The sequence below is a fragment of the Grampus griseus genome, assembly GCF_964374135.1.
Source record: "Grampus griseus genome assembly, chromosome: 6".
Taxonomy (NCBI): domain Eukaryota; kingdom Metazoa; phylum Chordata; class Mammalia; order Artiodactyla; family Delphinidae; genus Grampus; species Grampus griseus.
In genome coordinates this window covers 17,736,908-17,749,432 of record NC_139000.1, presented here as the reverse complement: position 1 = coordinate 17,749,432, position 12,525 = coordinate 17,736,908, and the positions used below count along the sequence as shown (strand labels likewise).

The window sequence follows — 12,525 nt, the reverse complement described above, 5'->3', positions numbered from 1 at the left end:
ACAGAAATGCAAGAGCATATCTCTTATTTACCTTTGTCTCCTCGGCGCGTAGTACAGAGGTTAGTTAGCGTGGAGAAGTGATGAATACTAATAAGTACCATTTTGCGTGGTTTTAATGTATGCCAGACCCCTTATTATCAGTATCTTACTGGAGCCTCCCAGCCATCCTGTGATGTAGCTATTTACGTATCCATCACTTGGAGGTGAGGGAACTTGGGCCCAGAGCAGCACAGCCCCCGATGGACATCACACAGCTTGGAAAGAGCAGAACCTACGTTAGAACAATCTCTGACCTCGGAGCCTGTGCTCTTCACGCTGAGGTTTCACTGCCCACCTGTTCCCACCACGGGACCGTGATAAGTAGTCCAGCTCCTGAAATGGAAGTCTCCTTCAAAGCCCCGCCCCATGGCTGCCTCCGCGCCGCACGCCTGGCTGCCTGAGTGAGTCTCCTGTGTCCTCTGCATTTCAGGCGTACTTTTCTCAGCCAATGGTGGCCGCGGCTGTCATTGTCCACCTGGTGACCGATGGGACCTATTATGGGGATCAAAAGCAGGAAACCATCAGCGTCCAGCTGCTTGACACCAAAGACCAGAGCCACGATCTAGGTGAGCGTTGCCCTCGGGCGCGGCGTGCTCTCGGGACCTGCTTCTGCACGCGCCTGCGCGTGGTTGTAAGCACCGGCTGGGGGTGAGCGCTTTCCTCCACTTTCCTCTCTCTTGCTTCTCTATTTGCCATTGTGGTCGCCTTCAAATCAGGATGTGTTTGTGTATCCAAAGAAGCCCGAATCTGACAGGTGTGGGCATAAGGGGTTCACGTCAAAGTCCTCCTTTCAATAGCTCCTTTCTACCCAACGCCTTTACCCTCAGGCATCCCATGAGATCCTCAAAAGACCCTGGGAAGGAGACTGAGCAAAGGTTCTTTCCCATTACGTGTGTCATCACCCGAGACCCAAAAAGTGGCATCGAGAGGCCCGGGTCACGTGGGAGGAGCCAGCAGGAGAGCCGGGGAGCCAGGCTTTCAGAATCCTCGCCTGCTGTGCTTCACCCTATAGCCGTGGTGTCCGTGATAGTAAACGAGCCATTACTTGAGATGTTGTGACCCGTGCAGAGCACAACACCCAGCGCTCAGGAAGTCCCATCGCCCCCTCCCACACTTCCCAGACACCCTGCCCCATCTACCTCTGGGCAGTCAGGCCAGGAGTTTGGAATTCCAAGCCAGTGCTGAGGTCCAGGCTTCAAAGCTGCCCGCACCATTCCACAGGGAGCTCACTTCAAAGACCCGCAGGAACCAAGCATGCGCGGGGTCACTTCGGGGTCAAGCAGGAGCCAAGGCAGGAGGAGGGGGTTTGTTTTGTTGTTATGTTTACTTATTTGGTTAGTTTTCAAGGCAAGGGGGACACGTTCATAAGGAAGAAGAAGAAAACCCTGCTGGATTTCTCTGGATTCCTGGGAAATGTCCCTAAGTGAGAAACAAACACTTTCATAGCGGTCCTGGCATCACAAAGGGCTCTGCGGAGAGACTTTCAGAGGAGTGGGGAAGAGTCAGGTTCCAGCGAAGGTCCTTAGACCCTGCTAGCTGATGCCTGGGGTGTCCGCATGTCCCTCCCCACTGGGTCTCCTGTCCCGTGTCCTCAGCTTCCTGGCACCCCTTGCAGAGGCTCTGCAGCTCTAAGACAGTAGACCACAGAAGGGGACCTGCAGGCCTCCCGGGACATGGCTAGGATCATCCCATTCTTTCGATGCAGGCACTGAGTGAGTGTTAGGGCTTTGGTGGATTCACATAGTAAAGAAATGGCTAAGCCACAAATGGAGCTGATGTCCGTCAAACACCAGAGCCAGCTTCAGTTTTACCGAACTCCAACCCACCCCATCATTCCCTTCCCTCCCCTTCTGATGTACCTTTTCTCCCGTTCCTCTCCCTCCTCCCTTCCTTTTTTTCTTTTTTTTTCTTTTTTTTTTGCGGTACGTGGGCCTCTCACTGTTGTGGCCTCTCCCGTTGCGGAGCACAGGCTCCGGACGTGCAGGCCCAGTGGCCATGGCTCACGGGCCCAGCTGCTCCGCGGCATGTGGGATCTTCCCGGACCGGGGCACGAACCCGGGTCCCCTGCATCGGCAGGCGGACTCTCAACCACTGCACCACCAGGGAAGCCCCCCACTTCCTTTTTGAAGCCCGGGGACTTCTAGAAAGAACTGAGAGCTTCTGAGTGAAGCAAGTTTGGACTTTCCTTGGGCTTTATATGGCTTGCTTTTCTGTTTCCCTCTGGAAAGCCACCTCCTGGTCATGATTCTCTGTCTCCTCTTTGCAGAGTGGGTACAGAGGTCCTTACCTCACAAGAGCTGCTCCCAGATTCCTAGATTAAAAATGAGAGTAGGCTTTTTACGCTGGGAATGACTTATTTCTGTGAATTATTTCCATCATTTATATGACAGACCGGGAAGGCAGCCTGAAAACTAGCAACTCAGACCAGCAAGCCCTCATGCAATGTGGGAGGGAAGTGAGGGCCAGTGGTGCTTGGCCAAGGGGTGGCCATTTGGGGGAGGGGGAGGGGCTGTGAGCCCTAGGTGAAGCGAAAGCTTAGGGGGCAGTGAGGCAAGGGGATTGGAAAGATTTGGAACCAAGAGAAAAAGGCAGACAAAGAAACTTTCAATCAAACTCAAAATCCCCACTGGCCACCCAATGGTGCTTTTGTGCAGTGACATGAAAGGGTCTGGGGGCTTCGGGAAGGGCCCGTTGGGGAGGGCGTGACTGGCCGTGAGTAATGAGCCTGGCCCCTCGGCCCTCTGTTTCCCCTGACAGGCCTGCATGTTCTGAGCTGCAGGAACAATCCCCTGATTATCCCTGTGGTCCACGACCTCAGCCAGCCCTTCTACCACAGCCAGGCGGTACGTGTGAGCTTCAGTTCACCCTTGGTCGCCATCTCGGGGGTGGCCCTCCGTTCCTTCGACAACTTTGACCCCGTCACCCTGAGCAGCTGCCAGAGAGGGGAGACCTACAGCTCTGCCGAGCAGAGGTAAGGCACCCTGGGTCGGCTCGCCCTGGCCGTGTTGTAGCCAAGTGGAGAAGAAGGGGTTCTGGAGCCGGGCAGCCATATGTGTTGCAGTAAAAAGTCTGTGCGTTTCTCCCTGCCCTATCCTCTGGCCTCTGGTCAACTCTGCCTTTGGGCTCGGGAGGCCCACACGTCTCTGAATTCCAGGGGTGCGGGAGGGCAGCAGGAACATGCTGTGGAAGGAAGACCTCCTTCACCTGGCTCGCAGTCCCAGAGCTGGCGGCGGCCTGCAGGATGACCCTGGGAACATCACTTTCCCTCTCTGGGCCTCAGCATCCCCATTGGAATGAAGAGAGCAGAGGTGGTTTAGCTCTCTTTCAGCTCTGAAATACTGGAATGTCCTGTTTCCTCAGTAGCACAGGCAAGAGTCATAACCCTCCTGAATTTAGGGGGATGCTGGGGGGCTACTATTTGCTTCATCCCACTGCACTGTATATTGCAGGGTTGGGTAAACCTCTGTGTCTTCCCCACACCTAGCTCCTGAGACATTCTCCCGGTGGTCTCGGTGTCTGTCTTTTAACCGCATGACGTTGCTGCATCAGTACCTTTGATCTGGCATCTGTTAATGCACCTGGTTTGGAGCTAAGAGAGGATGCTGTTTCCTAGAAAGAGTATGAGCTTTAATGATACTCTTGCCTAGGTTTGAATCCGCCCCTTCCTGACTGTGTCCTTGGACAAGGCACTTCGCTTCTCTGAGTCTCAGTTGTCTGTTTTGGAATAAAAACGGGTAATAATATCTACCCCATAGGGTGGTCGTGAGGATTAAATGGTGCACCGCAGGCAAAAGTGCTCTTACAAACTATTAAGCACCGTGCAAAGATAATGTACTGATAGAGGATATTTATCACCACTTTCTGATGTGATGGTGGTGCTTTTCTGCACAGAATTCTGCATAAAGTTCTTAGATTTGAGCTGGGAGAAGCCTCGGAGCTCATCTGGTACATCCACAGTGTCCAAACTTCCATGTTACCCTCTGGGTTTTCACAAGCAGAAGGACTGGTTCAGGGTCCCACATCATCTCTGACATTTGTTTTAAAGAGTTGGGGTCTCTGTGGTCTGCCCCCGAGCGAGGCCCTCTGAAAGGCAATTCAGCCCTGACCTGTATACCTGGGAGCAGGAGAGGAAAGAGGAGTGGGAAGGGGGACCCCAGCCTTTCCCACGCCCCTGCTACCACAGAGGACACAAAAGGTGGTTGCAAAACCCACATTGTTTTGCACCCACTGTCTCTAGCTTCCGTTGTGCAAAGTCTGTGGCAATCCTTCGGAGGCAAAAGAGCTCCTTAAATATCACTCGTTGTATTTCACCCTGAGAGGCCTTTTTCATCCCTGGCTCGCCAGGCTGTAAAAGTAAGTTAATTCTCAGAACCCAGGGAAACAGTGTCGACAGAAAATGCAAATCCATCAGACCTTCTCTGCAATGCTTTCTCATCCTTAGCCAGTCACCAAGACCATCCCCGAGTTCACTGAGCCCAGCACTGGCTTCTTTGAATCCTTAATTAGCAGTTCCCGTGCCCGAAGTAAACAGTAAGAAGTGTCTAACCTTGGAAGCAAGTCCGTCGATGAGTATGTGCTGAGTTCTTTGCTCTGCTGTGGAAAAGCACTGAACTGGGGCACAACGTTCCAGGCCCTCCTCCTCTCTGGGCTTCAGTCTCCCCGCGTGTGAAATAACGATGGCGATGGGTCCGTGTTCTCTGTGGTTCCTTTCGGTTCGAACAGTGATTCTCAAGAACTAGGAGGGATGAGAGGGAAGAGGAAGGGACCCACACTGGCTTCACGGTCACCCCTGTCCCGTGAGGTATGGACAGAGGGAGCGAGTCACGGCCATCCGGGCAATGGGAGGTACAGTCCCACTTTGTCTGCCCCGAAGAGCCACACTCCGCCCACCAGGACCAGGCACATCCAGGAGAGAAAAGAATTTTTCATGGCTGCTCACGGATGAGCGTTTAGTCAGTGAGATGGAGTTAAGTGATGGAGATGCAGCCATCTTGGGATTATCAAAGTCTATGTGTTCTCATTCCAAGGGGCTCTGAAATTATATATTACGTATATTGTTTTGTTCTGACGCTAACCTGATCCCTGAAAGCTGCGAGGCTGGAAGAGATTCTTTGGTTCTGCGTCCCCATTTGAGGATGGGAAACCGAAGGTCCAGGTGGGGGAGGTGTTTCCCAGCGTCGCCCAGTGGGTTAGGATGCAGAACCCAGTGGCACTGGAATCCAGTTCGCAGGACTTGCAGGTCAAAGCTCTTCCCTTCTCATCAGAGGTGTCAAAAGAGCTGTGTCCCGGAGGCCAGACTAGGCCACAAACAACTTGTGTTTGTTTGGCCCTCGTTCGGCCTCTTCTTTAATTACTTGTAGCATTTAACTATCAGAAGAGTAAGTATTAAAGCCCACAGTTCTTCCTCCTCTTAAGCACATCAGAGGATTTGGAAACACCAGGCCCTGGGTCCCGCTCTGGCCGGCAGGTGGCCTCCCACTGGCCACACCCCTCTCAGCTCACCTGGCCATTCAGATGGTCAGCCGGACCCGCAGCTGCCGACCTCGCCTCCCAGGGCTGCCCCCACCACATCACCAGCTCGCGGTAGAAGAGCCTTTTCAGGTCCCTTCCCGCGGGAGCCTCGTTACTGGGCAGGAAAACGAGTCTCATCTTGATCATTCTCTCAGCCTCGCTTCTCTAGCGATCCCAAAGCTGGTGTGCCACGAGTAGCTTTCCCCTCGTTTTCCGGTGTTGAGCGTGCTGTCTTTCTGGCTGTCCCCATCTGAGCAGCTCAGAATGATTTCTAAACAGTCTGCCTGTTATTACCTCCACAGCCCATGGCATGACTGCAGCTAAACAGGCACAGAAGTTAAGCCGTGGGTCAGGGGACAGAGCCAGGAGAGGAGCCCTCACCAGCCCTTTAACCTCTGGCCTTCTCTGTCCCCGTTATGCACGACCGGGGGCCCTTTCAGTGGACCGCGGGGGCAGCAGTTGGAGGACTGACTGTGGGATCACTTAAGGACCTACCTCTACATGGAACTTGAGTCTCTAAGTAAATGAATTAAATAGGTATAAGAAGAAAAGAAAATTCATAAGTATCTGATTATCTCTGCATGGGGAGAGGGGGTGTTTCCACCTTCACCCAGGTTGTGAGCATTTTTTTGGTAAGATTTACCTGTGTCCCTTCCCCCACTGGCCTCAGCCACTTTCCTCCCTTCTGAGGAAGGTCGTCTTTTTTCCCCTTCTTTTGTTATTTTTATTGACAGCCCGTCACTGGTATGAAATCCTCCCCCCACTTTTTTTTTTAATGAAGGCAGAGCCTTTTGTTTTGTTTTGTTTTCCTTGTTTTGATTTTTGTTTTTGTGTTTCAGAAATGACAGAGCTGTGTCAGGGAGTTATTTGGGAGGGGCAGTTGGGGTAATGTTTATCATTTTTGGACAATGTGTTCACACAACCCTTTCCAACTAACGAACGGGACGGCAAAGGGAAGAGCAGGGACTTAGGGAGAGACAGGCAGATCCGTGCTGCCATCCTGTCCGTGCCGAGTGCCTTTGGACAAGCAATTTAAACTCGCTTAGTCTTAATCTCTTCTTCTCAAAAACGGGAACAATAATACTACCTCATGGAGTTATGGTGAGGACGTGGAGAAGATAATGAAGGTAAAACACAGCTGCCGATACCTGTTACTATTCCTTCCTTTTCCCCTTTCCTTCTTGTTCCTGTAGGCCAGGTTTAGACAAATGTGCTGAAAAAGCAGGGACTCCACATTCCCTAAGGTGTGTGTGGAGGACACTCGTCCTAAGAAACATGCCACGAAGAAAGGTTATCAGAGCTTGGAAAATGCTGCTCACACGAGTCCCTCCTGAAAACCCACCACGTGCAGTAGAACGTTCAAGGTTCTGAGAAGTCCTGCAATGAAGAAAACTGGTCTCATTGACCCAAAGCATTGACCTCCCCATTAGAGCATAGACCTGTTTGGTCAGGTAACTCATGTGACCAGTGAATGTTTTCCTTCATAGCAGAAAGAGCCAGAGGAGAGAGACCGCCTTCTCACGGAGCGTCATAGTTGCTAAAGCATTTCTCATGCCTTGACCTTTCAGCTCTGCAAACACGCTGAGCTCCAACCTGTGCTGGACCTTTGCACGTGCCCTTCACTCTGCCTGGAATTCCTTCTGCCCCAAACCTTTGTATAGCTAATCCCTTCGTCTCATCCAGGTCTTAGTTCAGGTGTCCCCGAGGAGGCTTCCCCTGACCTCTGTGTGCGTGGTGTCCTGCCCACCCCTCCCCTAACAGTCACCCTCTATAATGTCACCTGGGTTTAGTGCCCTTACGGTATGCATCACTATCTAAAACAAGCTTATCGATTACTTTTTTGGGGCACATGTCCTCCCTCCTCAAATACACACGGTGACAGGACTCTTCCACGGTAGCCCGAGCGTCTAGAACAGTATCTGCTGCGCAGCGAGAGCCCCAGGCAAGTGTGTTGAATGGACGAGCCAGTGGCTGACATGTCCCCTGGTTTTGACAGTCTTGAGAGGTGGATCATTTTATCACCTCCACTTGACAGAGGAGGAAACTGAGGCTCAGGGCGTTACATAACTTTCCAAGATCAAACAACTGATAAATGGCAGAGCTGGGGCTCCCCAATTTGCCCACTTGCTAAGCCCTAGGTTCTTTCCATTCTAGGAAACCACGTTTTCCAGTTTATCCTTTTCCTACAGAGAAGAACCTAATAAGCACAGAAGGAGGGAAGGTGCTGTTTTTACCCTAATGGCGCCTAGCCCAGAGAAGCCCAGAGCCATTGTCTTTCAAAAAGAGTTCCCAGAGCCCCCCTGGTGGTCATCAGATGGGAGCCCAGGGACCTCCTGGGAGTGCAGGGCGAGAACGGCCAAACTGTACGGTAAAGGTCAGAAGACTGGCTTGGAAGCTGGTAGCTTACAGAGTAAATCTATTTAAATTGGAACCATGTGGCTCTTTCCCCCAGCGCTTACACAACGTGAACAGATGCATTGTTTGGTGTCAAAGACCCTGCGTTGACTCCACAGCTACAGTCTCCACATGGAGCCCCGCAGAGGCTGTCAGGGGCAGGAGAAAGGGCGGAGAATCAGAACAGCTCAGCGAGTGTCACTTAATCCCACTCACCCTGCATTTCTGAAAGGGGAGGCGGTATGTGGAGACTGCAGAGCTCACGTCGGTGCGGGTCTGAGACCTGAAGCTAAGGCTTGCCCTTGTCTGGGTATTTTAAAAGTGAATTTGTTTGTGATAAGTTTTAGAGATGTTAGCGCCTCACACCCGCCCCCGCACCGCCCACCCCACTTATCCCACTTTAATTCTTACCATACTTTTGAGCAGGGGATAGAGAGTGGGGCTGAGTAACCATGTTGCTGTAAAATCCTCTGGGGTATCCTGGAAACTGGCACCAAGAAAAAAGTTGAGAATTTCTTCTTAAGTTGGTTTGACCACCCACTACTCCTTGTGTCCTAGATAGAAACAGGAAAAAGAAGGCTTCGAGGCTCTGGATGGCAACCTAGCTGTCTGTGCCTACCATATGCCAGGCGTTGTGTTAGACAGAGTCAGAGGGGCAAGGTAGAGAGAACTGCCTCCCGGAAGCTTTCAGTGTTCAAAATCAACATGTCAACGTCTGCAAAGTGCTTAAGAGTTATTGCAAGACACTGCCACCATTTGTTTCTTGCTATTTAGGAAACAGCTATTTCGTGCAAGGCATTTTTATTGGCAGTGCAAAGTATACTGAAGTGAAACAGGCATTATCTCTACCCTCAGGGAAGTTCTAGTCCAGGTGTGAGGTGAGGTTAACAGCAAGGACTTTGGAGTCACACATCTGGATGGGAACTTAAACAAGTAACTTGATCTTGCCGGTCCCCGATTTTTCCAACTGTAAAATGAATAACACTTAGCTCATAGGGTTGCCGTGAGGGTGGGTGAGCTCACGTATATAAGCAGTCAGTGAATGGTCACTAATGTTATTAAGCATCTGCATGACGGTAGTACGAGGGGAAAGATCACCTAAGCACAGGCGTTTTATGTTTTTTCCGTTTCCTTAAGGGTTAGCACACATTCCGGCACGTGATGGGCACCCAGGACCTGTGTTTTCAATGCATGAAGCAAGAGACCAGGCTTTTAGAGAAAGGAGGGCCCAGTGCGGCAGGGGGAGCTTGCCTGGGACACGAGAACGCTTCCTGTAGAAACTTAGATGGAGCTCGGACTTGAAGATGAATGGCGTGATCTCTGCACAACTTTTCTAACAATTCATAAGTCACTTTACAGTTTATAAAAGACTTCTACTTTCAGTACCCCAGTTGAATCTCATGGACCTATAGGTTGGCCGAATTTGAGAGTACACTGAAGCTCAGAGAGGTGATGTACTTTGCCTAAGTTACACAGCTTCTAGGTAATAGAGCATAGATTTATTCATACCATTAGCTACTACCATTTATTGAGTGCTTTTATGTGCCAGGAATTCCACTCTCCTTTTGCTGAACTATCTGATTTAATTCTCACAGCGACCCTCGGAAGTGAGTCCTATTATAAAACATCAAGAGGCTTTCATTCAACTCAGTGCCTGGCAGATAAGAGACTCAAAGAATACTTGCCGTAATCATCATGATCCCCATTTTGTAGACGGAAAAACTGAGGTTCTGCAAGGTTTGAAGATTCATAACATATAAGGTTTTCAAGCTATAGGATTTGAACTCTGGTTTGTCTGTTTCCATAACTTGTGCTTATAGCGATAAACTTTGACCACTGCCTCCAGAGTCTTGTTCACTCTCTGTGTCTCCAGTTTCAGCCTCCAGAGATTTGGAGAGGAAGCCCATGAGGTTTTGTCTTCCAGCTGGAGTGCAGTCGTCCTGCAAGAAAGCGCCCACTCACCCTCTTGTTTCTTTCCTCCTCAGCTGCGTGCACTTCGCATGTGAGGCCGCTGACTGCCCGAAGCTGGCTGTGGAGAACGCTTCTCTCAACTGCTCCAGCAGTGACCGCTACCACGGTGCCCAGTGCACTGTGAGCTGCCGGACGGGCTACGTGCTCCAGATACAGCGGGATGATGAGCTGATCAAAAGCCAGGTGTGCACAGGTGCCGGGCTCAGAGCTCCTCTCCAGCCCAGGAAAGGCTGAGCGGATGTGGAACCTGCTCTCTGCTGAATCCTCAGCACTTAAAGTACTGCTGCCCCATAGTAGATGCTCAATAAATAGGTGTGGATTGAATGAATGAGGGAGTCAATCTGGGATTTCTGAGACAGTGGTTCCTGTGCAGAGGAGCATACAACATGTACCAGAGTCCCCATATAGGTTGCAAATCTGGAAAACCATGGGCTGAGCATGAATTTTGGACTGAAACCGTCACAGTCAGAACTCTGCTACAGTCGGATGGGCTGCTTTCAGAAGAGGTGAACCCTCTGTCGATGAGGTGCTCATTCATTCATTCAAACATCTGCACTCCGGGAACCAGATACTATAGTAGGTGCTAGAGAAAAAAGGTCACTGAGATAAACCTAGTTCCTCCTCTCAAGGAGCTTAGTGACTAGTGACCACGAGCAGAAGATGAGTGAGTGATGGCCTCACAGTGTGCTAAACAGTGTGAGGGAAGTGCAGGGTGTTGTGGAAGCACAGGGGGAGTCAAGGAAAGCTCCCTGGAAGAAGCGACATGAAAACTGAGAGCTAGAGAGACAGACAGAGGGACGCGTGTTGTGGGGAGGGAAGGAGGCGGGCTCTAGGCACAGGCAGGAACGGTATGTGGATGCCCGTTGGTGAGAAGGAGCGCGCCACAGACAGAGGTTTCTTTTACTGAACTCACCCAAGCAGTGGGGCTGAGGGCAAGCAGGGTGCGCCGGTGCAAGGCCCTGTTAGCTTGCTCAGAAGTTTGAGGGTCGTCGTCAGGGCAGCAGGGAGCTGTTGAAGGAAGTGGCGTGGTCAGATCATGGCGGATGAAGGTCCTTCCAGCGGCCCACCTGGGTGTGGCTTGGAGCCTGGCAGAAGACTGGCCGCAGGGAGAGCCATCGGGAAGTCATCAAAAGAGCGTGTGGAAGGGGGATGAGTCCCGCATGAGGGCAGTGGCAGCGGGTGGACTGGAGACGTCGCAGGACGTTGCTTCGGCCGGTGTGGCCGTGGGGTCTTGGGTGGGGGAGGGGAGCAGCAGTTAGTTAAGTCCTGAGATTTGGGGATTCCAGGTGCAGCCTCCTGGGGGGTCCTGCCAGCGGACTCCCACTTCGCGCTCCAGGTACACAGGGCACGTTCCTCGTTGCTGGGAACACCTGTTTGCACAGTCCCCGTGGGACCTCTGGGACCCTCAATTGCTTGTCTTAGACACCTGCTTCTGTGTGTCAGACACGGAAGGTCTGAAGTCCTGTGGAAACAATTAAGCTGGTTTGGGCAGTGAGGGACCTCTCCTCCCTTGGATGTGTGCTTAAGAGGGGTAAAGTGTCCCGTGCTTTTAAAATCCCAACTCAACGTTTGGCGTCCCCGATCCCCTGGGATTTGGCAGCTCCCCCCTTGAACGGAGGCCTCCATGCTGGCTGCCGATGCCGGTCCCTCCCGTGGCTCTGGAGCGTGGCCTCGCCCTTCCACCCCTAGCCCTGCCATCTTCTAGTTTGGGTCAAATCCCTGTCGACCCTTTCATTTTCTCAGGCTCGTTCCTTCTTCACGTCTCCCTCTCCCAGCTATTGAACCATCCCATCTCAGAGTAGGGAGTGGCTCTTAGAGCAATCCTTGGGTTCAACGCCAAAGGGACAACTCGAGGAAAGGGACCTGCCCACGATCTCGTAGCACAAAGGACCAAATCCAGCTCTCCATTCTCCCCTGGCGATGCCCACTCTGTGCCAAGCAGTAGAGGATGAAACACACAGTCTCCTCCAGGGCCAAGAAAAGATACGAAGGTCAACAGCCAGCGTCCCACCGCTGTGCCGCGTTTCAGAGGCTGTTTCGTGAGAGAAGTCGTCAGGCCCCGAGAGGTCTGAGTCTTAAGATTCTCAGCAACAGAATGGAAATAATGATCTGAGAGACTCCCCAGACAGCAGTGAAGAGCTGGGCTCAATTCCCTCTCATCCTTTTTCCAGCTGTGTAACTTGGAGCTAATCCCTTAATGTCTCTCAGCCTCAGTTTCTGCAGCTGTAAAGTGGGAACTGAAACACCTCCTTCAAACAGTTGTTGGCATCATGGAAAGGGAACTAGAGTTAAACGCTAAACATTGATCTCTGGGCGCCTGGCAAGAGCCTGCGCCGTAGCCTGGGGGAGAAGGGGGTTTCGCCACGTTTTGGGGGTTCCATCTGCCGTTCCTCACTGTGTCCGCCCCCGCCTTTCAGACAGGACCCAGTGTCACGGTGACCTGCACGGAGGGCAAGTGGAACAAGCAGGTGGTGTGTGAGCCAGTGGACTGCGGCGTCCCGGACCAGCACCACGTGTACGCTGCCTCGTTCTCCTGCCTCAAGGGCACCACGTTCGGCAGCACGTGCTCCTTCCAGTGCCGCCACCCAGCGCAGCTGAAAGGTACTGTCC

At 52.1% G+C, this 12,525-nt stretch overlaps 1 protein-coding gene across 1 annotated transcript in view; it reads left to right on the top strand.

The window, feature by feature from the left end:
- The window catches only part of PAPPA (pappalysin 1), a gene marked incomplete at both ends in the record, with an annotated part of 250,394 nt that overhangs the window by 172,778 nt on the left and 65,091 nt on the right, over positions 1-12,525 (top strand). Inside the window, 4 exons of the mRNA XM_082655786.1 lie at positions 470-605; positions 2,797-3,010; positions 9,930-10,098; positions 12,333-12,516. Of these exons, the coding sequence (XP_082511912.1) occupies positions 470-605; positions 2,797-3,010; positions 9,930-10,098; positions 12,333-12,516 (703 nt within the window). The remainder of the gene's footprint in view (positions 1-469; positions 606-2,796; positions 3,011-9,929; positions 10,099-12,332; positions 12,517-12,525) is intronic.